General features: G+C 36.4%; 2 protein-coding genes across 4 annotated transcripts in view; one reads left to right on the top strand and one right to left on the bottom strand.

The window, feature by feature from the left end:
- The window catches only part of LOC114524441 (zinc finger protein 511-like), a 40775-nt gene that overhangs the window by 14339 nt on the left and 845 nt on the right, over window positions 1-25591 (bottom strand). Inside the window, exons 2-9 of one of the 3 annotated variants that reach the window (XM_028545536.1) lie at window positions 24363-24436; window positions 23795-23851; window positions 23568-23709; window positions 22985-23041; window positions 21850-21966; window positions 21477-21511; window positions 21184-21234; window positions 11601-11677 (exon numbers count right to left, since the gene is read on the bottom strand). In XM_028545536.1, the coding sequence (XP_028401337.1) occupies window positions 11656-11677; window positions 21184-21234; window positions 21477-21511; window positions 21850-21966; window positions 22985-23041; window positions 23568-23709; window positions 23795-23851; window positions 24363-24436 (555 nt within the window). In that variant the 3' untranslated portion in view covers window positions 11601-11655. Of the gene's footprint in view, window positions 1-11600; window positions 11678-18880; window positions 19613-21183; window positions 21235-21476; window positions 21512-21849; window positions 21967-22984; window positions 23042-23567; window positions 23710-23794; window positions 23852-24362; window positions 24437-25591 lie in introns of those variants that run through there. The other 2 variants (XM_028545526.1, XM_028545518.1) reach the window with 2 other exon arrangements.
- On the top strand, window positions 6155-8365 carry LOC114524430 (5-hydroxytryptamine receptor-like). Its single transcript, XM_028545508.1, has 2 exons — window positions 6155-6232; window positions 6787-8365. The coding sequence occupies exon 2, from the start codon at window positions 6807-6809 to the stop codon at window positions 8058-8060; it is 1254 nt and encodes a 417-aa protein (XP_028401309.1). The 5' UTR covers window positions 6155-6232; window positions 6787-6806; the 3' UTR covers window positions 8061-8365.

Raw genomic sequence — 25591 nt, 5'->3', positions numbered from 1 at the left:
GTGGGGGTAAACAAGCCCTTGTCATCCCCCTTGATTTCTACCAGAAAATTGAAGAGAAATTAGGGCAGAAATTAGGCTCTATACTCTATCGCTACAGGCGTTAAACAGTCCTTCAGTTTGCACACCTCATTTTTATAACAACAGCTGCACCAAGTTCCATGTTCTTTATTAGAGCTCCTGCTTGATTGTTAAGATGATGGAATGAGTCAATAATTTCGAGATGTGGACGTATTGAAGAAAAAAATAGAGGATTCTGGTATTTTCGCCGGGATCCATCAGTGACTATAATCTACAGACTTATTTGTTTTGTCAGCATGAGTTTTTGATTTTCTCTAATAAATCAATATCCCTTGATGATTTCAAAAAGTGATTGTAATTTTCTACGTCCTGCGGGATAAGCGGCCTTAATATTTGTACATTTCAGGCTCGCTGGATTTGATGTCATGAGCCTGGCTAACAATCATCTCAACGACTTTGGTGAAAAACCAGTAAATCATACCAGCAAAGCTCTGGCCGATGTTGGAATAAGAAGCTTTGGCATGAATTTTGGGAAATACGACACGCCACAGGTATGTTGGCCCAGTATGCATGAAGTACTCGATCTATAGACTCTAGTCCTTAAAGACTGAGCCCGTATGCTTGGTTGAACTGGATCATTTCCACGAATCAGGTACATGTGCCCTGTCCTGCATGGGATACCCGCTTTCCACTTTCAAACTTGCGCACGTTCTGGCGAAACAAATAGTTGCTTTCACTTATGATTGTTCTTGAACTTGTAAGATGTGCTTTCATGCTTGGTTCCCATTTGTTCTTAAGAAATCTAGGATTCTCTTTGTCTAAGAAAACTAGTGTGCAAAATTCTATACATAGGATGCAAAATAATAGGTTTCCTCTTCTTAAAACTCTTGCAGCAATCAGTAATACTCGAGAAAAAGGGAATAAAAGTTGTGTTTCTCGGTTATTGTGATGTGTATTTTTCATACAGATATTACTTTCTTTTTTCTGGCTTACTACTGGACAAGGGATAAATCTTCATGTTTATACACGTGATGATCACACGTATGCGCACGGGCATTGCAATTTATGAGATTCGATCGACTTGTCAGTAACGCCGTCGCGAATCTGAAAAGCACGCATTTTTGTAAATAAATTTAAACACTAAATACCATGCAATGTTGTTTATAAACGATTATGGTTAAACATGCAATTGTTTAATAAAAACATTATTAATTTTGGCCTTAAATGAGGAAATTTGATCATTGTTGCGTATATGCATGCCATATATAAAGTCATTTGTCATAGAATTTGTTGAATTTTTGCCATTTCCATTTCAACGGCAGTTTCGATCAACAAAACACACTGTTTCTCTTGGTGTAATGGTTGAAATTGTGGTATATATAATATATACACGCATGTAACTCCCTATATTAATTGTAAAATTCACGCACATGATTCATGCAGCCTTCGGAATATCAAGTGAAAAATTAGGTACTAATCTTGACTGTAGCTATCTTATTTTTCTCTCAGAAATGGCGTGAAAAGTGCATCCTACCTCCCTGTGCAAATTAAGTTCGATCCTACACACAAGACTTTACAACCAACATTGACGAACGGGACACATTGGATTGAGGTGTGCTCACCAGAGGATAAAGAATGTTCACATGAGATGAACGATGCCCGCAAGGGGGATTAAAATTATTAAAAAAATAAGGAATAATTATTTAGAAATTAGGCAGCACTGACCCCTCCTTGTAGATTTAAACGCATGAGTATTTTACATATGTATATCTAAAAGGTTTCCATCGCAGTAGGCTACTATCATGAACACAACTTTAACGCCTTTAGCACTTCTAAAGACAGCTATTATACTTGTTTCTTTAAATTATCTTCATAATGGCTATGATTATATGATACTTTTTCTGTTTATAAGCGTGGCTGACAATTTGTATTTTGTTATTATTATGCTTTGCCTTTGGGACAAATGTCGCAACATATTCTACAGGGTGTATCAAAAAAAACGCAACCACTTAATATTCATGAATATCCTCTTTGTTCTACAACACAAAAGACGTTTGGCCCCTGGAATGCGAGAAAGCTTGTAATCATATTCTAGCGGCACAATCGTCGGTAAACAAAGTCGGGTGCGTAAACCAACGAGTTGAATTGAAAGTATTTAACGAGTAAAATTTTATTTACAATTTATTTTACAAGGTCGACAATAAAAACTCGTTGTTCGGTTGTTAGCTGCACCATTATTAGTTTAGCTGATTTGACCATTAGCAGTTGAACTGTACGATTAGAAGCCATTTTAAAATCCCAGGGGCATAAAATCTATTGAGCTTATGAACAATATGAATTTTAGAATATTAAGTGGTTGCGTTTTTTTTGATACACCCTGTATATAAGAACGTTTGTTGATTATTGCACTTTTTCTTCATTGCGTGTCTTGTATATCCATATTTGAAAGCTTTTCATAATTTGGTTTCTCATTCTATACAACCAGTCAAATGTATACAGTATATTTACTAGAATCTCTTCAAACACGTGTTTGCATGGGAAGTCAGGTGCGTACGCGGAGCTACACACGATCACAGACTAAAGTGGTACTATATATAACGGTTTACGGTTAGACGCCGAAGCCGATAGCAACAACTTTTAATGGCAAAGTCAACGAGCCTTGAACTTTGATTTCACGACTTATAAACATGCATCTAACAACACGGCTTGTCTTTGTCGGTAAACGGGATACATAAACATATCTTAATTCGGTTGACTGATGAATAACATCTTGCAAATGGCCAACAGCTTCACTATTGACGATCGTTCTTGCAAAGAATTAACGATGTATAGGAGGATTCTATGACTATATAAATTATATGAAAGCGATTATCTTCGCTACGTTTTGAATGCAATCGTGCATACAAGTCTTCTTCATCAAACCAACTTCATCCAAGACGCGTCTCATTGTCGTCCTTATTGCTAGCATAGCTTTTGACTGATAATGGTCGGCTAAGCTTATGGCTTGTCCTTGTCGACACTCTAAACATTTCTCGTAATATTTTATGGTTGCACTTAAGTTTCCTCGAGTGACACATAAAAATGCCAACACACGAAGCAGGTAAACGCGTGGTCTCCAGGTCAACACTCATCTATAGAAGAGCAGACTGCCTGTTGAAATTCGCGTCCAAAATTTTCTCTTCGTAATCGAGAATATTTAAGAATAAGGTAAAAAGTGAGTAACATTTGTCGTAATTTCGTGTTCGACTAATATGTTACAAGAAATAAGTAAGTAGGTCAACTTCGGAAGAATTTGAACGATGAGACATTAAGTGGTGATCCAACTGATATTATTATCCTCGCGTACAGTACACTAAGTACTTTACTTTAGAACGTGTTCGTACTCCTTGAGTTTATAATAAAGTCTCGCCACGTTTATTGGTGATAGTGGGAAGTCACAGTTCTGTAGGTTCCGATTATTAACATAAGAATCTGTCATGTTTTACAGTAGCGTAGACTGTGGAACAGGGAGGAGGCCAAAATTCTGGGAGAGAATTAAAAAATCATAAAATATATTCAAATTTCAATTATGTTAATATTGTTAAAACGCCATGTATGTGTCACCAACAATATGCACAAGTTTCCGTGAAAATATACGCTATCACACACTCTAGTAATAATTCAATGAGCAAATGCTCCATTGTATTGTATTGTATCGTGTTCTGCATGCATGGTATACTTCCCATGTAATATCAAGAAACAACTTCCATTTTCAATTTCAGTTTGCCAATCGCCACAGGAATCCCAATCTCGTAATGATCCAATCTGTGTAACTGGGCGAGGCTCTGAAAAGCTCTTGCGCGCATTATCCAATGAAACCTCGAAACCTATCACATCTGAATTCGTTTCGTCTGGACCAGTTTTGCAAAATAAGGTAGCAGCCTCGCCCATGCATACAAGGCGCGCGGGCAGGGCCGTAACTAGAACGATAATTGGGGGGGTGTTTATTCATATATTCAGTTCTGCCCGACGGATTTCCATTGTGAGCTATTGCACTTACAAAAGAAATCCGTCGGGCAGAACTGAATATATGAATAAACACCCCCCCAATTATCGTTCTAGTTACGGCCCTGCGCGCGGGGTATGTGTAGGTACAGAATACGCGCGGAAGACGAAGAGAAAAACTCGAAAACAGGCGAAAAATTCGCGGGCGAAGGCGAGGGTCGCTGGTGTTAGCAACCAGGTCTTAACTTGATTTACTTCGTATATTTCGCGTTAAGCTCACTATTACATATCGTTACGTAATATTTATATAAGCTCACTAATGCTTTATGATCAGGAAGAAATATCTTGAAGTATCCCCCAACCCAAGGAAGCATACTTCTTCTGTTCGTTATTTATAGGTTATTTTCTGTTTATTATTTAATTCAAAAAAAAATTGCAGATTATCTCAAAGATACAACACCCGGTTAGGATGTTTGCAGACGATATCAGCTTTACAGCGGTGAGGTGCACGAAAAAAACTTATAAGCAGCTAGATCTTTGGAAACGGCCTGTTTTCACCGATGAGAAATATAGCGCAGGTGTAAATTTTTCTTTTTTTTCTATCTTCAAATCGGTCACAGAAACATTCACATCAGCACGACATGCACTTATACGATTAAATGGAAACTAGCTATATATATGGTATCTATAAATAATCATGTATTATTAAACGAAATCTGCAAACACGGGCCCTGGGTATTATTGATTGTTGAGACATATAATAATATAGTTTTCATACGAGGAATGCAGGGTCAAACATATACAAAGAAGCTGCAGCATGGCCATGTTACATGGTGCATGACGACGACTGGAAGATAACAATCATAAAGTCCGTGGTGATAATTCAGGTCAAGGAGAACAATTTGCATGTTTGTCGGCTTGGGTGGAGCTAAAATTATCGAAGCACGTGTCCGATATGATAGAAATCCAACACCCAAATATTTACGAAAATGCTTGATTGTTTAATCTACAGGTGGCTTGAGTTTCCATGGGTTCATAACGGTCTTAAATATATTTAGCTAAATGTATTTAGGGAACGAAGAGAGCAAAGCCAAAGGAAAAAAAACATGTATGATCTAAAATCGGTGTTAGATTGCATAATGTGCTTGCATAATTGATTCCCCTTTATTTTTATCTGGCTCTAACCCGCTGTTTCTATTCTGCGCCCTAAAATATCTGTTTCCTTTTAATCCTTCCAAAGTCGCATTAAAGCTCTTAAGTCAAGACTTTATACCGTGCCACGCGGTCGACAACGTGACGGCGTGATGATGCAACAGCAATATAGTATCTCTAGATTCAATTGCATGCAGATTGCCAAATCAAAAATTACAACGACTTTACCTGAAATTTCAATTTTTTTTTTAAATGACTCAAAATGAATTTACACACCGCCACTTTTTAAGGGTGGATATAGTCAGTGTATTTTTATATCATGATCGCTAAACGAGTGAGGATGGACAGTGGCCGATGAATTAATTGTTTTCGCTGCCATGTATACATGCATGAACACTTACGCCAGTATGCAAAAAGCTCACTCACACTCACGCTCTCTCAGTGTGACATAGAAATGTTATTATTACTGATCAATAAGAAAGTTCTTTTTTAGTCAATTATAATGAATAGATTTAAGGTAAAACTTTAACTTAAAAATCAAGCCATTGTTTGGCTAAAAATATCGTCATGGAGAAGTTATGAGAAGATTGAAATCTCCCACTCAATGAGTTTGAGAGTGAGTGAGCTTTTAGAATACAGGCGTAAGTTTTAGCACGATGGCGGGGACTCGATAGAGTATAGACTGCATGGCTATACGCTAATGAAGATATTAATAAAGCATTTTTGTCATGATATACAAACAATAACGTAAGTGAATGCTCCCATCAAGCTGTATATCTGTGGCCATGCATGATCCTAGGTTCGCCACTCGCTATATACTGCTGAAAACGTTCTCGTAGACTATATAAGATAAAATAATTGATATGGCTGATTACTGAACATATTAGCGGTGTGACAAAAGAAAAAAAAACAGACAGGACGGACGCTATATATTCCATGCGGTCTTTGGCCGAATTATATTTTAGGGGCAATACTTTCCAAGGCATGTTGGCTGTTGTATGCCGGATCATATCAATTTACCGAGAGATTGGACTAAGTGGAATTGGGAGAGAACAAGAAAAAAACTAGCTTTAAGCAGGTAGATATTGTTAATATATATAAGCATGTATGCTCCTCGAATTTCTAATTAAGTTTTGATTTCACAACTTCTATGGCTTTTTATTATGGACATACGCAAAGTAATACATATTGCAAGGTGCACGCGCTTCAACTTGTAATGACCCAGGTAATGTCTGTTACGGCGAGCGAATATTGAAATGAGTAAAAAAGGAAGACTGCTGAGAAATAAATTTAGGTTGACCACAGGTTTGACTGACTGGTCTGTTTTAGCCATTCATCAATAATATATTGTACGGATAGGCACTTGCAGTGTATAATTATGACCATATGTTCAATTACATTGCAATTTAACATTTAATCCTTAAGTAAGTAATATAGCATGCACGCGGTTTAAAGTTATAAAATGCATCAGTAATTGCCTTGTATTTTTTTCTGCATGTAGTTTTAATTGCTAACAGTAATTATACTTTTAAAAAGCATTAAAAAATTGGATAGGCAAACTATTGCATGATTATTTTAAGCCGCTATTAGATCTATAAATTAGTAACTGTTCGTTACATGTTGTTTCAACAGAGCTCGGGTTGCAGTGATTTATGGATAATAAAACAATGGCCAACTTGACTGTTCATCCTTCACCAGAATCTGCCGTGTGGTTCCTCGGGATAGTAGTACTTTTATTGGTTTCATGTCTAATTTGCAATACCACAATCTTGGTCGTATTTGTAGCGGAGAAGTCTTTTCGAAATCGGGCGAATATGTTAGTCGGAAGTCTCGCATGTTCGGATCTCGTGGTTGGCATGGTTTCAATTCCTTTGTGGATAGCAAACTCGACGACTGAAGTAGATCTCCACTACTACCATTATAGCGTCGATATCCTGTGCTGCTCCGCGTCTATCTTCAACTGTGCCCTACTGAGCATGGAAAGGGCATTGAAGATCACTCTTCCTTACTGGTACGCGAACAATGTTAATTCGGTCAGGATAAAAATCGCTATTCTCGTCTCGTGGATTGGAGCAGTCTTTGTTGGGGGCCTGTCTTTAGCAAGAGGGACAGACCGAAATAATATTCCCTACATAATATTTCTATCCGTCATAATCTACATTTTGCCTGTCATAGTAATGTTTGCATCCAATATTAGCATATTCATCGTAGCATACAAGCATGCGAAAAGCATACGGAAGCAGAAGTGTCGGCTTACATGCAAGGCGACTCGCATGAAAGTGTCCGAGTCTAAAACATCTTTGCGTCTCAGCGTCATTAGTATCGCGTATGTAATATGTTGGACTCCGGTATTTGTCAAGGTATGGGGAAAAATACTTTTACCAGACGGAACACCATCGTATTTTAATGTTACGGCAGTGACGTTAACGCACGTCAATGCTGTTGTAAATCCATTTCTGTACGCTCTTCTTAATCCACTGTTCAGAAAAGCAATAGGTAAGTTGTATCGGAAAAGCAAAGGTTTCGATCGTAAACGTGAATCTAAACGACGAAACGACGTCTCTGCTGTTCATACAAACCACAAAAACGGTAATGTCACCCGCAAAGCCACGCACTGTTCTCCGAAGACAAATCGGCAAAAATCGCCATGCATCCATTCCGACTTGTGGAAAGATCGAAACGACGTCTCTGCTGTTCATACAAACCACAAAAACGGCAATGTCGCCTGTGAAGCCACGCACTGTTCTCCGAAGAGAAATCGGCCCACATCGCCATGCATCCATTCCGACTTATGGAAAGATCGTTTGGACGCTAAAAATATGATCATCAATAGCGACAATAAAAACAGTTATGGTTTGTGTGAAACAAACTTGTACGCAGCAGACTATCGTACAACCACAGTGTAATTAAAAACATAAATACAGTATAGAGGGCCTTAAAATCTGTCTCTTATTTATTTGCAATCGTATCTTCATATGTGGTGATTCACCGTTTGTTTATATAATGGTTAGAATGTAAACTAATTTGTCAATTGCTGGAAATATAGAGATATTTCTGCCTGCTTATTACACATTACGCATGCAGGCTAGAGTACATTCGTGTTGTATCTGTTAGGTCTCGATGCTAGGGTTTAGAACCGGAAATATTGAATGTTGATGAAGAGACGAAAAGGCATGAGATATGATATATGATATAGGAGCTTAAAACAAATGTGTGCGCGACTAAGTTGCTAGGCTCTAGAAGCGAAGAACAAACTTTCCTTTGATTGTAAGACGAAGTCAGATATATTGTCATATCGTGTAGCTATATGTTATTGAAAACGACGTAGCTACATCAATGTATATTACCAATGATACAGTTTTACTTAAGTAAAGTTTATTTCCCTATGTATAGATGCCCACTCATCACGCAATCGCTATTTTGAAACGCATCATATTTGCAAAATCACTACGATGTATCTGTGCAATGTAAAAAATCATGTGGAACATGTAAAATATCATGTGGAACATGTAAAAAATCATGTGGAACATGTGTGAAAATGTTATTTTTCTTTTGTGAAACTCTATAGTTGCATTTTATTTTAATTTCATATCAATTGTACACGTCCACGAAGGTAGAAATGTAATTCAGTAATTGAAGTCCGAAGGTAACATACAGAATTTGGAGCATTTGAAACGCATAATTATATAGTATAATACCCATGCATGCATCAACCGTCTTTCCCCGAATAACCTATATAGTATGCACATACGAGTGTTCTTTTTCGTTACACGAGTGTTTGGAACCGTTTGGCAGAGCGATATTAATTTAATTCTAAATTTTAACGACTATATTACAGAATGTATTTCATATATCTGTGGCTTTTATATATGCCACGACGATGATGAACACGATGATGAACACGATGATGAACACGATGATGCACGACTGCACGTACTCTATTGGAATCTTGAAACGTTATGCAATGTCTAAAGCCGGTTTTCCACTAGCGATATTTTTCGCGCGAAGCGACATTTTACTTTTGTTTCAGAGCTCTGAACTGCAACCATCTGGAACAAATTGCTCGAATACAAAAGAATAAAGTCGCTTCGCGCGAAAAATATCGCTAGTGGAAAACCGGCTTAAAGCCTGTTTTCCACCAGCGATAATTTTCGCGCGAAGTGACATTAATTTTACTTTTGTTTCAGAGCTCTCAACTGCAACCATCTGGAACGAATTGCTCAAATACAAAGGAATAAATTCACTTCGCGCGAAAAATATCGCTAGTGGAAAACAGGCATAATACACGTTGATATTGCGCTTATTACACCTATATAGACTGCCACTTCGTACCCAGGGCTCGCGTATACTGGGTACGAGGTTGTAAAGGCTGCATGTGCCAATGAGCTGTAGCATGTGGCATTTTTCTCTTGCATGCATGCATGATCGAATGTTGTCGCAACAAATATACAATTGATTTCGAAACAAATATACCATTCGATTGATTGTAAGAGTCGTCAAGATCCTCTTACGCAGATCACACCACTATGCAAGTATACAAGTCAATTATTCAAGACATCTGATCTATACGAACACTTTAATATATTCCTCATTTAATTCAAGACATCGATAGATAAGAAATAAACTGACATGCAGGTTAACTTGCGAAATCATTTATCTGCCCAGCAAAGAAACTTTATGATCATGCATGATGATTGTACGTTAGAACGACATAATATACGTAGCGATATGAATCTTATAAAGTTCATAGCTTACGCAAATATAAATAAAGTTTTATTTTAAATCTTCTGACCAATCAGATTTCCGGAGAAATTAATTTTAAAATTGCACGTCGTGAGATGTTAAGGTTGAATGGTCAGAATATACAAGCTAGATACAAGCCGGCTGTATTGGATTAAAAATGAAATAAACCTTTCGATTTTTAAAGGTAAATCTATACAGGATAGCAGCTATAGGCTTTATATAATATTACTGTATTAAGTACTATAGTATTACATAATAATATTATCAAATGGCATGACGTCGATGAATAGATCTTGTAAAGCAATTAATGTAAAATAAAATTATAACGATATAGAAAGAACTATAGAAAGATATACGAATGTCATGTATACTGACCTAATAAATCTACCATAATTATTATCATCTATCCATGAGAGTATCCTATGATATCTAAGGTGGGTTTTCATTTCGTTAAAAATGTCACTTGATCGACTTCTCGCGGTCGCTGTTTTAATTCTTAAACAGGAACAGACAAGCGGAACAATCTTGTTAGATGGCCTTGACGGCTCATATTTTAAAAGCGAATGCAAAAAATTAATTGAGCGGCATTTAATTTCCACTTGATGAAAACCTCCATTACTCGCCATATGGGCTCTTATGTTTGACACAGATTGATGATTTATAGTTCTTTGATTGTGAAACGACCTAGCTCACAGACATAATTAAAGTTTCGGAGTGCATGTAACTACGTTTCAGGTATCATATAGTAATTAATATTGATTACTTGAAGATGTAACTCGTTTAAAACGTTTTGAACAAAAAAATGTTCCGTTTTAGGCTGGTAAGGTCGTCTTCGAGAACTGTTACAGAATTCATAGGCTTATAGCTCGACGTAGCTATACTAAAGTTGTTTAGTAAATACAATTGAACGAACTCATCCGTTGATTACCAAAATTATAATAAGAACAGGTGAAAATGAAAGGTTCATTGTTAGGAACGATTCAAAAGTCCTTAAAAAATCTTAATTCTTGATATATTTTTGCTCTATATTGTTTTTCTCCGAAGGTTTTCTGATGTTTTCTGTTCACCCCTCGCAGTATGCCTCTTTTGGAAGGACATTGAGATATTATTGATCGAAGCTTTTAAATATAGCTATTTACATTCGAATTGTTTCATCAGCTATATAAAATAATATCGTAGCTACTCTACGTATTTGGCGACTTAAACATGAAGGAATCTTCAATACGCGCGTAAAAATCATCTTGTTGATGCAAGTTGTCGCATCAGGGGCGAACAATGCTATGCTGCGCCCTGGGAACAGTATTGTTAACAATGTCGTTGAAGCTTGTTGAATCATCAATGTTGATGCAATCGCGATGCAAAGTTTAACACTTTTGACCGCATAAAAGAATATTGTGGAAAGGTTATAAATCCTCGATATTCTTTAATCAAAGTATCAATTTGTTCCAACTTTCAAATTATGCTGCTGCCCACGTATATAGTTTAATTACACTGCTTCGTATACGTCGAATTTAAATCAAATTGTAACAAAATGTAACAAATCGTGTAACAAAGTGTATTTTTTCCCAGGGAGCAAACAATACCTGGGGTCTGGAAAGAGGTTCCTATAGCTATGATAATATAGCTGTACGATTATATATGGCTGCATTAGATACTTTATGTTGTTGTAAAGGTACTAGCAAGTGTTGAACAACTTATATTTCGATGAAGTGCGACGAAGAGAGTGATAAACTTGAGAACGATCGAACTAAGTGGCTTTCAGCAGAACAGCCTGATGGACCTACACAAAAGCCACAAGATAGCGAATCAGAAACAAACGCGGAAGACGAAAGAACTCACAGTGATTTCAGGTCATGATACGTTATACTTACATGTAGTATATTAGCAATGACATGAGAGCACATATAGGAAATGCAGGTTAATTGAAAAGACCGTAAATTTTACCCAGTGAAAATGGAGGAAAATTTATAATCACTTGCATGGAGATTTATATACCAGTTACTGATGGCATGCAGTACACATATTGTAATAATTCGACGGCGCATATCGTTTCTATATATTGTTTGTCCTCAAAGCACGACATTTTGGTTTACATTGCTGCATGTATGGTCATAGCCATATGGCTTTCATTCAAACATGGGATTATATTCCTTTGAAGATGACACTTCTGCATTAGAAAGAAGAAATAGAGAAGAAAACATGTAGAGGAAAACCTGTACGGTTTATGTGGGATATATAGTTGTGTAATATCATGCTCGGGAGGTTTGTGTAATTACACAAACCTCCCTCGCCTTCGGGGCATTTAATCACTAATTTCCCTCATGTCATGATATTACTTATAATAATATATAGAGGAAAACCTTTGGACGTAGTTAAAGGTCGAAAATGGCTAATATCGCCATATCATTGCCTTGATGTATAACACTAATATGTTCCTTACTTTAGTGAAAGAAAACAGACTCTGAATATGAACAGTGATATAGACAAGGGTAGCCAACTCATCCCTAGTACTGAAGAATCAAATTGTTCGAATTGGATACCCATAACTGCAGTCATCCCTAAACGTTTTATCATTCTGACCTTTATTGCACTGGCCAACTTGAATATGTGCTGCATACGTATGTGCCTTAACGTTACCATTGTGGCAATGACTCATGGAGAAGGAAAGTCTTATAATACTTCCGGGCCGCATTTATCCAAAGAAATGGTGAGTAGGTATATATCAAAAGTAGTCAAAATAACCAAAATAACCAGGGGACAGCGTACATGCAACTTTCACTATCTTGGGAATCGTTTAGTGAATTTGTAACGGCTGTCTATAGAATTTGAATAGGTATGAATCGCATGTGACAGAAAGGGTGTGTTAATTTACACACCTTCTTAATCTGGAGGTACACTGTTAACTATAACTATTTTGCAACCGTGAATTAAGTGCTCTATTCTACCACGCTTTGCGACGTAATGAGCGATTACTTTGGCCTTTACATGTTGCGTTTATGCAATATACGCGTGCAGATAGAATAAAGAACAAAATAGACCAAATTGTAAAGTAGACTAGACTCTAACTCATTGGTTTTCAGCTAAACATTAACGCCTAAATTCATAGAAATTTTTCTTCATCTAGGAACCAGAGTTCAAGTGGAGTAAACAACTGCAAGGTTTGTTCTGCAAGGGTGAAGATTATTCCCAACGCCATAATTAAGGCACCTATATTTTCATCACCCTCTAGGTACAATATTAGCATCGTTATTTTGGAGTTATACTGCTCTACAAATACCAGCGGGAGTGCTATGTCTTAAATATAAGGGATCATTCCTACTGGGTATTGCAATACTTGGTTCATCAGTTCTCACCTTAGTCACACCAGTTATCGTGCGACATAACGTGTACGCGTTCATTACCTTGCGTGTCATGGAAGGAGCGTTTTTGGTTAGTGTTGAACCTTTTCCTTGTTCGATATCACAAAATTAGATATATAAAGAAGGTCTGTTCACAAGATCCAATTTTGTTGGATCCAATTCATTTCTGACGTATGTATAGTCGGTTATTGATAAAGCAGTACTGCATTTGGCTTCAGTGGATTTGCTACAACAGACTATAAAACATCAATCAGAAGTGAATTGGATCCAACAAAATTGAATCGCGTGAACAGACCTTTAAGAGCGTGAGAAAGCTTAGATACATGCAGAACTGCATTTATAAGCATGCAAGCTGATGATCGTGTATAATGTTGATTTTAATTTTAATATAAAAATCTTTCTTTCAAGGGTTTTGTTTCTGTTTCAAAAATGTCACTAATAAGCAAATGGTCTCCAATTTACGAAAGAAGTATTTTTCTAATGGTGGGGCATGCAGGTAAGTATACATCACATTCGAAGTTTTCTGCGTATTTAGAAAACAGTCAGGATCCTTATGAAGGATCGAAGTCCTTATGCATGGTATTCTTGATGTAAAATTGCTTTTCTACGCAAAAGCTATATGCACGCAAGGACATGAAGGGCAATCTTTCCACATATCAAAAAGAGAATATTGTGTATAAACAAGTTCCTCCATTTCCCTAATAACATCACAGTGCATGCTTGTCATATTTCGTGTTTTTCCAAAAAGGAATTTGCAGGACTAGAGTCTAGACCCAGAATCATTTAGCCCAATAGCGGTCGTGTTTCTGGACCAGAATTCCATGCAGGCTTCACGGCTTGTTATACGTCGTTATGCATAAGGTTTTTTAGTGGAAATCACCGGCCAATTCAGAAAATAAAGGACTATTCAACATGGCCACTAATGAATTCATACAATTTGCAGAATGAATTCACTCAATTCGTGATCAGCGCATGATTATATATATAATAGCAAGTTTAAGATGCACGAAATCTACGACGCGGACGTGACATGAAAACCAGTATTAATTTGTTTTACATACGCCTCTGACTTTCTTTATCAAAAAGAGCTTATAATTTCTATTGGAAAACTGTGGAAATTAGAGCATGCAGTATTACTTCTGTTCACGTCCACGTCGTAGATTTGGCGAATCTTAAACTCACTAATAGCTACTGAGTGCGACTGGCACGCCATTATATACAGGGTGTCCCAGAACCCAATCTATTGAAATCACCAAAACAATGTAATAGTTAGAGTTTGAATGCCCATAAGCATGCCCTGCATGTTGGGACCCACAAGTGTATAAATGTTTGACATAAGCATTAATTAATAATGACAGTAAAGTTTGTTTGTACCCACAAATGATTTTATCAACAATTTTTAGCACATTTTACAAATATAAACTAAATCTAAATTTACAACTCGAACATTATGGCCTTAGACATGTCCCTTTTTCTGCATGGCAAGTTTTAATTCTTTATATATTTCCTTTCTTAGGTTTCCTATGGGGAACTGTATTGGCAAATGCAATAAGCGGTCTTCTTGCGGGAAGCTCTTGGGGCTGGCCTGCCGTATTTTATTATTTCGGTACGTCTGCTAAAACCTTTACGTCCTTGTGTTATATACAAGAAAAACTCAAGATATACGAGTTATAACAACATATATAAGGATAACAACTTTGCAATTCCTCAGCTTATATAGAAGACATGGTTTTATACAGGAATTTTTCACGAATGCATAATTATTGTATATATATACTCTCTAAATGGTATTGACTTGCTTTATAATGCTTTATGAAAGTTTAAACAAAAAGTGTATACTGCCAAATATGTTGCTCTATCTTTGCTAAATCTTTCCGTTGTATCAATTTATTATGATCTATATAATTTTCCATGCTGTTATTGCTTAGGCGTACAGGGAATCCTTTGGTATTTATGTTGGATTTTTTTCGCCTATGAGGAGCCGAGTGATCATCCGAATATAAGTAAAGCCGAACTACAGCTCATCGGGAAGCACTGGGCGAAAACGGTATTTGTTAAAAGATGTTTTAACTATAATATAGTTAACCATGCAGGAGTTAAATATACACAAAATAATTTCATATGCATGCATGTGTATACAGTACGTATATTTCAAATACGAAGCATATATAGCCGTTGCTTACTGAAACCGCATGAAAATATATTGAAAAATACGAAAAAAAGGTTGATGGAAAACTGCGCGAGGATCATTTCAGCCAGAGGCAGAGCATTTGAATACTCTATCATGGGATTGAGAGCTAGCTACTTCGTCCTTGTATTTCGTCAAGTATAGTAGAGCTCGAGTATTGTTGGACGTGTATATAATCTTCATATTCGTATTTAGCTGGCGTTTGATGAAGTTCCTTGGAGACACATGCTAACATCATTGCGAGTCTGGGCGATTATTATTCCCTTTTTTACCGACTACTGGTGTTTTTATACATTTATGATATCTTTTCCAAGTTACCTTAAAGATGTTCAAAACCTAGATATTACGACGGTAAGTATAACAAAGCTTATATATATATATATAACTCCTAAAATTGTCGGCGTATACCATCCAATGGTCATTGTCTGTGACCACTGTCGGGGAGCAATGATGAAATTGGAGAGGTTAAGATATACCCCGGTTCTGGGTAACGCCTATTCCATTTACAAACTCTTGAACAATGAAACTGAGCTACTTTGGCAGCTCTTCATTCGACATGTATGGTAATCGTATAGTTCAATGGCAAAGGTCTAAACATACAACTTCAGAAATGGATCTTCTTTCTTGTTAGATCGGGCTGGCAAGCTCATTACCGTATGTTTTGTCCGGTGTGTGTTCTCCCTCCTGGGGATATTTTATCGATTGTTTACGAAGCAAAAAATGTATGACCACAACGCAAGCAAGAAAACTTTCCAGTTTAGTAGGTACGTTATATATAGGGAATGATTTAATAATTTTCTTTTCATTCAGACATTCAGGTAAAGTTATACGATTTTTTCAATATATTCTTTATGAATGAATAGATTAATGTACTATACATTACAATAGCAAAATACGCGCATTTATAGAAATAAATACAAGTAGATATAAATATGTAGGATGAGATTGGCGTGGTATTTAGGTATTCAGTTTGGCTGTGATTTGATTTAAGGTATATGGCATAGCTTTACCGAAACGCAAATTAAGAATGTACAGAATGTACAACGCAAATTAAGAAATAAGAATGCCTAAATTGTACAGATGTGTACAATTACTACGATTTGTACAGATGTCATGTAATGTTTGGTTTCGTATCGTTGACCAACAACGCGTATTTTTCATTCAACTTTATAGGCGCTGGGGGCAGTGCTATTTTTATAGTCGCGTTGGTATATGCATCGACAGCCACGTCAGCAGTTGCGATTGTCACCATAGTGATAACCTTGTCGAATTTAACTGGGTCCGGACCTAATGCAAACATCATTGAATTGGCGCCAAAATATTCCGGCGTTCTTATGGGTGTCACAAATTTTGCAGCTAATATTACTGGATTTATATCACCTGAGATTGTCGGTGCACTTACTGCACACGGGGTAGGTTGGCGTTTACATTTACAGGCAGGGGCGTAGGAACCATATTTAAGTTGGGGGGGCCATTAACGTCTAGGGCACTTGCCTGATGAAAAGGGCATTTAACATTGGCACGTATTATTGTTGAAAAAAGTTGAATTATATTGTTATATTGTTGCGTTGGCATAGACGTTTCCACAAAGAAAAAGGGCACTTTTCCTCAGCAAAAGGGCACCTTTTCTGTTATTTTTGAAAGTTGGGGGGGCCTTGGCCCGCTTGCCCCCCCCGGTTCCTACGCCCCTGTAAATTACAGGTCTGATAACAGGTCTTCTAAATCATAATTCAAAATTCTCACCGTTTCTTAATTATCAGCATATCAACACTATATCATGACCACTATCATAACAGTAATTCATCATCTGCTACTGCATATTCATGTTGTTAACTTTATTTGACAATTTGTATATATACATAATTTATATGCGAAACATTTCTTTGGAAAATCGAGTAATTTACACATAGGTGCGAAACATGGCGAGAAATTGTGGACACGCATGCGTGTTAATCGTGTGGACTTTAAATTTTCTTTGTAAACAAAATGGCGACGCGTTATTATAGAATTGTATTGGAGTTAGGAATAAAATTGTGTTTAACGTAAACCTTTAAGGGAAGCGTAAAATGTCGGACCTAAAATTGGTAGATCATGGTGACAACTTTTATCGACGGAAAATTTGTAATATAACCATATACAAATTTCATTCGGTATCACGACATTTAACTATGAACTAGGGGTGAAATAAAATATATAGCCCAGTACGTAAATACCTCAAAGCGGCCCAAATAAATGCCATTTTCTAACCATTGTGATTGGCGAATACTAAGTGTCGCATCTCCCTTTGCTTGCCAGTACAGTGTGTTTCAATCGGTAAATCTTCCCAAATCTGTACGATTTTTACGTAGTTCGGTATTTTGAACTAACTTTAGTGCAAAATTGGTATATTCCAGCCGTGAAATTTGACCCCCCGAGCAAAAGCGCACTGAAATGGCTAACAGAACAAACTAAATATCGGCCTTTCTTGCTCGAATATGCACCATTTTGCTTGTTTTTAGTACAAGCTTTGTGACCAAGCCTTGGTCTTTAGGCAAACTTAATATATTCATAAGCATTGCCGTCTATGGCTGGAATATTACATAATTATATTGAAACCGGCGAAATTTTGAAATTAATTTCGCGCAATATTCATAACAACAAACGCAGTATATTTTAGCGTCTATAGCAGTTAGGTTAATGTTTTTAAAGCATATAGAAACAAGCTCTTAAATGTCTGACGCAACTATTTCTTTGGCGAATGTTAAACTGCTCATAAATGGAAATGTGCCGTCGAATATGTTGTCCTACGTCGCCAAACAAGCCATATCAGGTGATCATGTTATATACTGTATGGATATTCGCAATAGCGTTTTGCTACAATGGCATAACGCATAATCCAAGCAGGAAAATTACATAGATTTCTCAACGAGAGTCGAGATAATTCCCGATGAATCCGTCCGGACTATGCGCGCTGCGCGCATCGTTTAGCTTCCTTTGGAATTTTTTTGCTGATCTTCTGAATACTTTGTGTATGACCCTTGAAAGTCAGACACTTAACTCCTCCCACTTATGTCCACATTTTCTCGCCATGATGAAGTTCGATTATTTTTTTTTCAAACATCTTTGCACATGCACTACCTCCTCCGCAGGCCCTTTTCGGGCAAATATGTGGCGGGCGGTGATATTTTGCGGGTAGAAATTTAGGCACATAAATATTATAGGTTCATAAATATTTCAAAATTATTTTTTCACAGGATTTACGAGAACAATGGGCTATTATATTTCACTTAACCGCTGGTGTTAATATACTTGGCATGATATTCTACATTGCTTTTGGAAGGGCAGAGAAAGAACACTGGGCTGATCTTTAGTAATATAATTTCACTATTTTATCATAGTTAATATTATAGATCGGCGGTAGTTGTTTATATTTGAAATTGAATTACGGTTATAAAATTAACATACCGCCTACACGAATTGGGAAGAGAAACAATATAATTATGTAACAAAATATTAAATTAAACTTATTAAAATATAATTTTAGTAGCTAAAAGCGGAAGAATAATTGGATGTCCTAATATTATAAAACATTACATAAACGTTCTCACGACCACCAGGAGTTTGTGTAACTTTTGTTTTCGGGTGAAGCGGTTTCTTAAAGTCTTGTCTCTGGTGATCAAATGCCATGCTAAAGTCACTTCAGTGTTGCTATATTTATATATACTATATGTATCCGAAAATTCAACAAAAGGATCTGTTATTCAAAGCGTCGAAGGTGGAACATCCTTTTGATATCCTCTCTATATCAAATATCGAGTGAAAGCATCCACGCGATCCTTTGGAATTGGAATGATCCAATTAAGAATTTTTAGGTATTTTAGATATAACCTTCTCAACAACCACTTTGACATATGTTCACAACAATCACCAGAAAAATATAGTCACAACGCGTTCAAACCAGACTGGTTGCGAGTGTTAATCGCACCAAATGCATTTCAAGAATAACCTTTTTATGTTAAATAAGCGGTGTCGTCGTTTCAGGCCCTATCCTGCAAATGGCACCAGAAACGCCAAAACTTTCTTTCACACACTCCGGTCAAATAAACCTTATTTACGACCACGTCGGTGTTGCCCCTTTCTTTGGAATGCTACCGATGAGCCACGACCAAAACAAATGCCTTTCGGTATTCTAAAATTGCGATAGCACGAAAAAATAGAGTTCCGTGATTCTACGAAATGTGACATTTAAAAATGTATGAATTGAAACTCTCGCTAAACAACGTTCAAATGCGGAAAGTAAATATGCCTGGAAGCAATTTACGTGTTCCCACAATCGTCGAATATTAAAATAGGCCCGCGGTGCGTACATGTAGCCGGCCAAGAGGTTGGCCAAAAATATTTTTTCATTTAGGTAATCGCCTTAACAGACTTAAAACTTTCTAAGAGGTAATTGCAGTTACCTATTTTTTATTGGGTTAAAAAAATTGTCAAGCTCTACGTTTATTGAAATCTACTTGTGTGATGTTCTCCGGTGTATCGTTGTTAATTAATCATATGAGAATAAAATTTATGTATTTATATAAGGTCCATTCCAAATTAAAATGCTAACAAATTTTCGATGACATTCACTCAGAGATCGATATATATATATATATATATATATATTTATATATATATATATAATATATATATATAATATATATATATAATATATATATATATAATATATATATATATATATATATATATATATATATATATATATATATATATATATATATATATATATATACGATATAAACACAACCAGGCATAATCCCCCTAACTTTCTCACAAATATTGTGAAATGCAGTAAGTAGCAGGAACATTTCTTGTGCATACTGCATGTAAATTGTTTTTAGCCAATCACATTCAAGCAATTATTTAGGGCCACAACTTCTGGCATCCCGGTGTGGGACACATTAAAATCAGGAATTGAAAAAATTCATCCACTCTCCCTCTTGGTGTATTAATTAAATTTAATTTTTTCGACGGTTTAGAAAATTATCATTGTTTTAAATTTTGATGCTTTTGCTAAGCTTTTACCAGTTTTATATCGATAATTTTGCATTTGTTTACATGGTTAGTTTGAGAGCTCTAGTGGAAGTTGTCAGTGTCTACCTCAGCATTATTCATACTCAGGATAAAAAAACATTGATGCAGCACGCTTATTTTCTAGCTATACCAAAAGTTTTGAAAAAATGGAACGTTAAAGCCCGAATACATGTCACGATATAGCAGGTGACATCCCCCTTGAATGTGTTTAGTTCAGCTTAGTGAAATCAAACTTATGTATAGAATGTCTAAATTATGGAGTACGGCGTGTAGTATATCTTTCTTGTCATTTCTATGTTTGCCATCCGTTTTTGTTCGCCACCAAACGCCCTTCACATAATGACGGGCAATTTTTATTTTGAATTGTTTGTGTACAACGTACTGGGGTAAAATCTTTATAAGAGTGGAAACAGCACTCTTAATAATAGTATGTCCCCCCGTGCTAGCTCGGGGACAAAGATTGCAGATTGATAATTATACAACCAATCTGCATCTAACCTTGACGGTTAGCTCTATATGCGCAGCAGATAGCTAGTAAAAACTGTAATCGAATTCATTCAAAAATCCGCGGTTATCTGATAAAAGGTGGTATATTGTTCTTTTCATCATCTACCGCGCACAGTAACATTTGAATAATACACAGAATAATACAGAGTAATGATGTACCTTTTTTTTTCAACAACATGTTCATCTGCTATCTCCATATCGCTAGTTTGGCTTAAAAAAAGTAGCAAATGGTCGTGAACAAATGACATACAGTAACGACAATGAGCATATTGGTGGCGTTGAAACATTAATGGTGTATGTGTTTAGGATTTCAATGTATCGCCTTTATTTGAACTGGGAGAAATACATGTATAGGATATTAAAAGGAGGGGATATTTAGCAGAATAAGAATGAAGTGTTGAAATCCTTGGTGTGTACCCAACGTATGTTGCCGTTTTTCTAATACTCCGTACCTTGATTTTCTTGTAGTTCCACCATCAGCATCAGCCTGAAAATTTTGAGTTGGAAAAAAAAACGGATGCCCAATTAACATTCTAAGTTTCAATGTTCTTACCATTATAATCAAGCATTTGGTCTTGGCATGGGAATAGGGTAATGTACACGGGGCAATAATGTTGTGATTGGCCTAGTTCTTTTATTACATCAATTAGGGATATGACAATGCGCACTTTCTAGTTTTCTTGTCAAATTATTTTAAAGTTGCTGATCATTTGGAAGACTGGAAATAGAAACAGGAAGATACAATACTTTGGGCCTCTCGAAGCGATCAGAGAAATAATTTTCCATGCCAACCTGCTGTGCACACACAAGTAGCTATTACTATACCATGATATTTGTAATCTCCATATCATCAGAGGTATCCTTGGCGATTTTCCTTTGTTTTCTTGATGGACGATTGAAACGGAAATTTGCTGGGTACTTATGAACTTTAACCAGATGTTCCTGTGTGTATTTACAACAGAAATGTATATTAGTGTCTACAATAGTAAATATGTATTACTTCAAGTGATAACTTCCCGCGCATTAGCGATTCCAAAGTTGCAGTAAAGGACCGGTTCTAGTAATATTGACAACGCATCATAGGCCTGTTTTGGGACGAATCTTTTGTCAGTTACGTTCCAAAAAACAGTCACCTAAAGAGTTGTCGGCCTGACTATCACCATTCCACTAGCGCAACTTAATTCGGAATGGCCAATAACATTAAGTGTTGAATTGAAATGTACTTTTCTTGCATTTTTGCCCCAAAATACGATTGTCACTAAATTTTTCGCTTCTCGCTGCTCTCCCCAGTTCTTTTAAAGGCGTATTTTGCCTGCGCCGCTTCCGCTAATATTAAAACAACGATACCTAATCAAATCGTCCAATGATTTGATGGAGGTTATAGAGTTATCGTTCCAGTCTTATTTAAGTTCACAAAACGAACGTCAAATTTTAAATTCCAATCAACGAAATGAGCATAGACACTCGTTTCCATGCGTCAAAATGATAATCGCATACCCAACAAATCGTATAATGTAAATAGACCTGTAATAGGACTGAAATACCGGGTTTGCGCGAAAAGTGTAAACGTAGCTTAGTCAATTCTTATCCTTACACTTTCATACTAACTTCCCTGACGAAGGCCAAGATTTGGGTCGAAACGTTGAGAAGTCCTTGTCTATTTTAGGCAGTTGTTATACCGCATTTGATGTGAAGTTGTTTGAAGACCCGCGCTGCCACGCTGCTCCCTGGTTATTGGAACGTATTTCAATATTTGTTTACAACATTTCCAAATTTGTCTACGAATGTTGTTGTAGTCTTAAATTTGGTCAATGTTATCGTTTGGTGAACCTTTTTATATTTGTTTATTATAGAAACAATGCCAATATTTGAGGCTGGTGATCCTACGGCAAATATTTGTCATACAGAGACAAACTGCCGAGCAGCGGCTGTATCGTATTAGATTAATCAAGTTACCCACCTTTCGCTCAGCATCATCTGAGAACTTATCGGGGCAGTTTTCGACCAGACACCTGTGCTTGAATGTAAAAGTAACAAAATGACTGTTAAGAAGTGTGAATAGTTGGCCAGTGATATTCTAGATGTGTAGTGTATATGTAAGTTCTGATAGTAATGTATGTTCAGATCAGATAGTAATGTATGTAAGTTCAGATAATAAATATAAGGATACCTGCATTAATATCTCATCGTTGACTCTCAGGTCGAAGTAACAATTATAGTTAAATTTAGCCTAGTTCTCGTTATTAACCGACGATGTATCGTTCTCATTTTTAGTCGGCGATGTATCGTCGGTAATCGGTGACTTATTTACTCAAAGTAACAAAACACTTTATTCTCCAGTGATCACCGACAATAGCCCTCGCCGACCGTCGGTGACCTATGGCTATGAGAACATGTACATGTATAGCTATGCGTGACTGCATACTACACTGTAGGCCTATTACATACTAAATTTACAATTATACACTTCAATTGCAACGAATAATCACGTTTTTTCACGAACTTATCCATAAAGAGAGAATAAGGAAGTTCATGGTATTTACCGTATACTTCGCATTTGACATCAGTTTGAATAGAACGTCGTGATTCTCTAGAATATGCAATTCCAAGAGAAAGTTTGATGGAAATGTTCGACGGCATTCGAGGCAAATATTTCTGTGGTAACTGTCATAGTGAGCCTCGTAGCTAAAAAAGAACGTAATTCAATAATTATTATAGTCTATTGCAGATGTAGGGCTTGATAAAACACAATCAACAAACGGTACCAAACCTGTCTACATTGTGAAATATCTGATGGCATCCAATCAGATCACACACAATCTCTTCTCTAAATTTTCAAGAAGTAGTTTTACCAGGTTTGCAGTACGTTAATGCTCGATACAACTATATTCAGTAGCGTAGCCAGCCTGTCGATTTGTCCCGCTATGCTAATATTTTCGTGTCCACTGATTGTGAAAACAATAGATTTCTAAAGACATGAATAATTATAATAACTCGAAATTTACATAGCGGGACAAAATCGTCAGGCTGGCTACGCCACTGACTATATTCAGATATAGGTTCTTGACATGCAAATAAATCTGCTGTAGGCGTAGCAAACCCGGCCGGGAAATTATTCATGGAAAATTCCCGGGAATTTCCGCATGTGATTGACGTGATCCGTGTGTACGCATGTCCAGTAGAAGATCACGGCTCTCGGCCAATGAAAACAGTAAGAAGGCTACTTATTATATACACAATAACTTTTTTTCGCAGAAAAATAGCGTTGATTGATTCAAAGCACATTCATTGGGTTTGTATGAATTAAGAAGCGTGCCCATACATATGCCACAACTTACCGGTGTTCCAGGTCAACAGGATCGTCAGGAAGAACAATTTGCTTTGACAAAACACTGCAGAATATATCTCCATCCTATAAGAACGATTTTAGATTTAATCTGTAAACATGCTCACACCTGGCAAATGTCACAAGATTGAAAGGACGTTTAAGGGAATAAGGTACTGTAAGAAAAATACTCCTAATTTTGATGACTTTATTACTTTCCAAGATATGGCTATTAAAAAGTATTATCGAACAAAAAACTGATATCTGCCAACTTGGGTATATAGGAATATCTATGGTCTATTATATAAAAAGTCATAAAGAAAACTGGCAAACTATCACATCTTTGACGTTATAACTTGCCAGGATATGTATGAAGTTGCATACAATTATAGACAAGTGTGAACACATAATTTAGTAGAAAAAAAATTTGACAAAAATTCATGTCCATATGTTTTTTTTCATGAACTCATGGAAAACTATATATTTGCTAAAATATATTAATGGCAAGACCATATAGAGAGTAATGAGTGCAAGTGAATTTGAAATTGCACTGGTCAGCTATGATTAATAAATGGCAAATGCTGCCATTTTACTCTAATAAAACATTTACATATTATTATTTTGCCATTTGGAAACTGAGTAGGTGAACATGGAACAAACAAAGGAGAAACACTTAATGTAGTAAATTGCAACTCTAATTTTCTACCAGGGAAGGATTGCATACTGGTATCAAAATTCTCGCCTGATTACTTTAGTAGGCTGTCTAGCATTCTATGCAATTTTAACACAGTGTAGCAAATATATAGTTTTGCATTACCCCTTTTGCATACTGAACGTTAATAATTTGCATTTATAGTACATTTTCATATGTACCTACAATTACCTACACAGGTAAAAATATCACATCTTGTAACAAGTTTGCAAACAAATTGTCAACAAGTTTTGTTTGCTGGTTACAAACTGTTGACAAGTATGGGACAGCTTGTTAACAAGATGTAACAAACTTGTTGAATCATCGTTGTTCAACAAGTTTGTCAAGTCTGGTACAAACATGATCTAACAATATTTCTACAATTCCATGCTGCCAGGTTTGTAGGAATGTTGTTATATCACAGCTGCAAAAGACTTGTCAGAACAATCTTCAAACAAGTCATTGGACCTCCTGCAACAAGGTTGCATGCGGAGGATCATTAGCACCCTAACTCTTAAAAAGATCTCCCGCTGCCCCTGTGCTGGCAATTA

Source organism: Dendronephthya gigantea, unplaced genomic scaffold (genome assembly GCF_004324835.1).
Source record: "Dendronephthya gigantea isolate DGI-Jeju-01 unplaced genomic scaffold, DenGig_1.0 000001F, whole genome shotgun sequence".
Lineage (NCBI taxonomy): Eukaryota > Metazoa > Cnidaria > Anthozoa > Malacalcyonacea > Nephtheidae > Dendronephthya > Dendronephthya gigantea.
This window is presented reverse-complemented; position numbering and strand designations above follow the sequence as displayed.

What these genes read in the sequence shown, in the direction of transcription:
- LOC114524430 (XM_028545508.1), top strand. Translation starts at nt 6,807, where the DNA reads ATGGATAATAAAACAATGGCCAACTTGACTGTTCATCCTTCACCAGAA.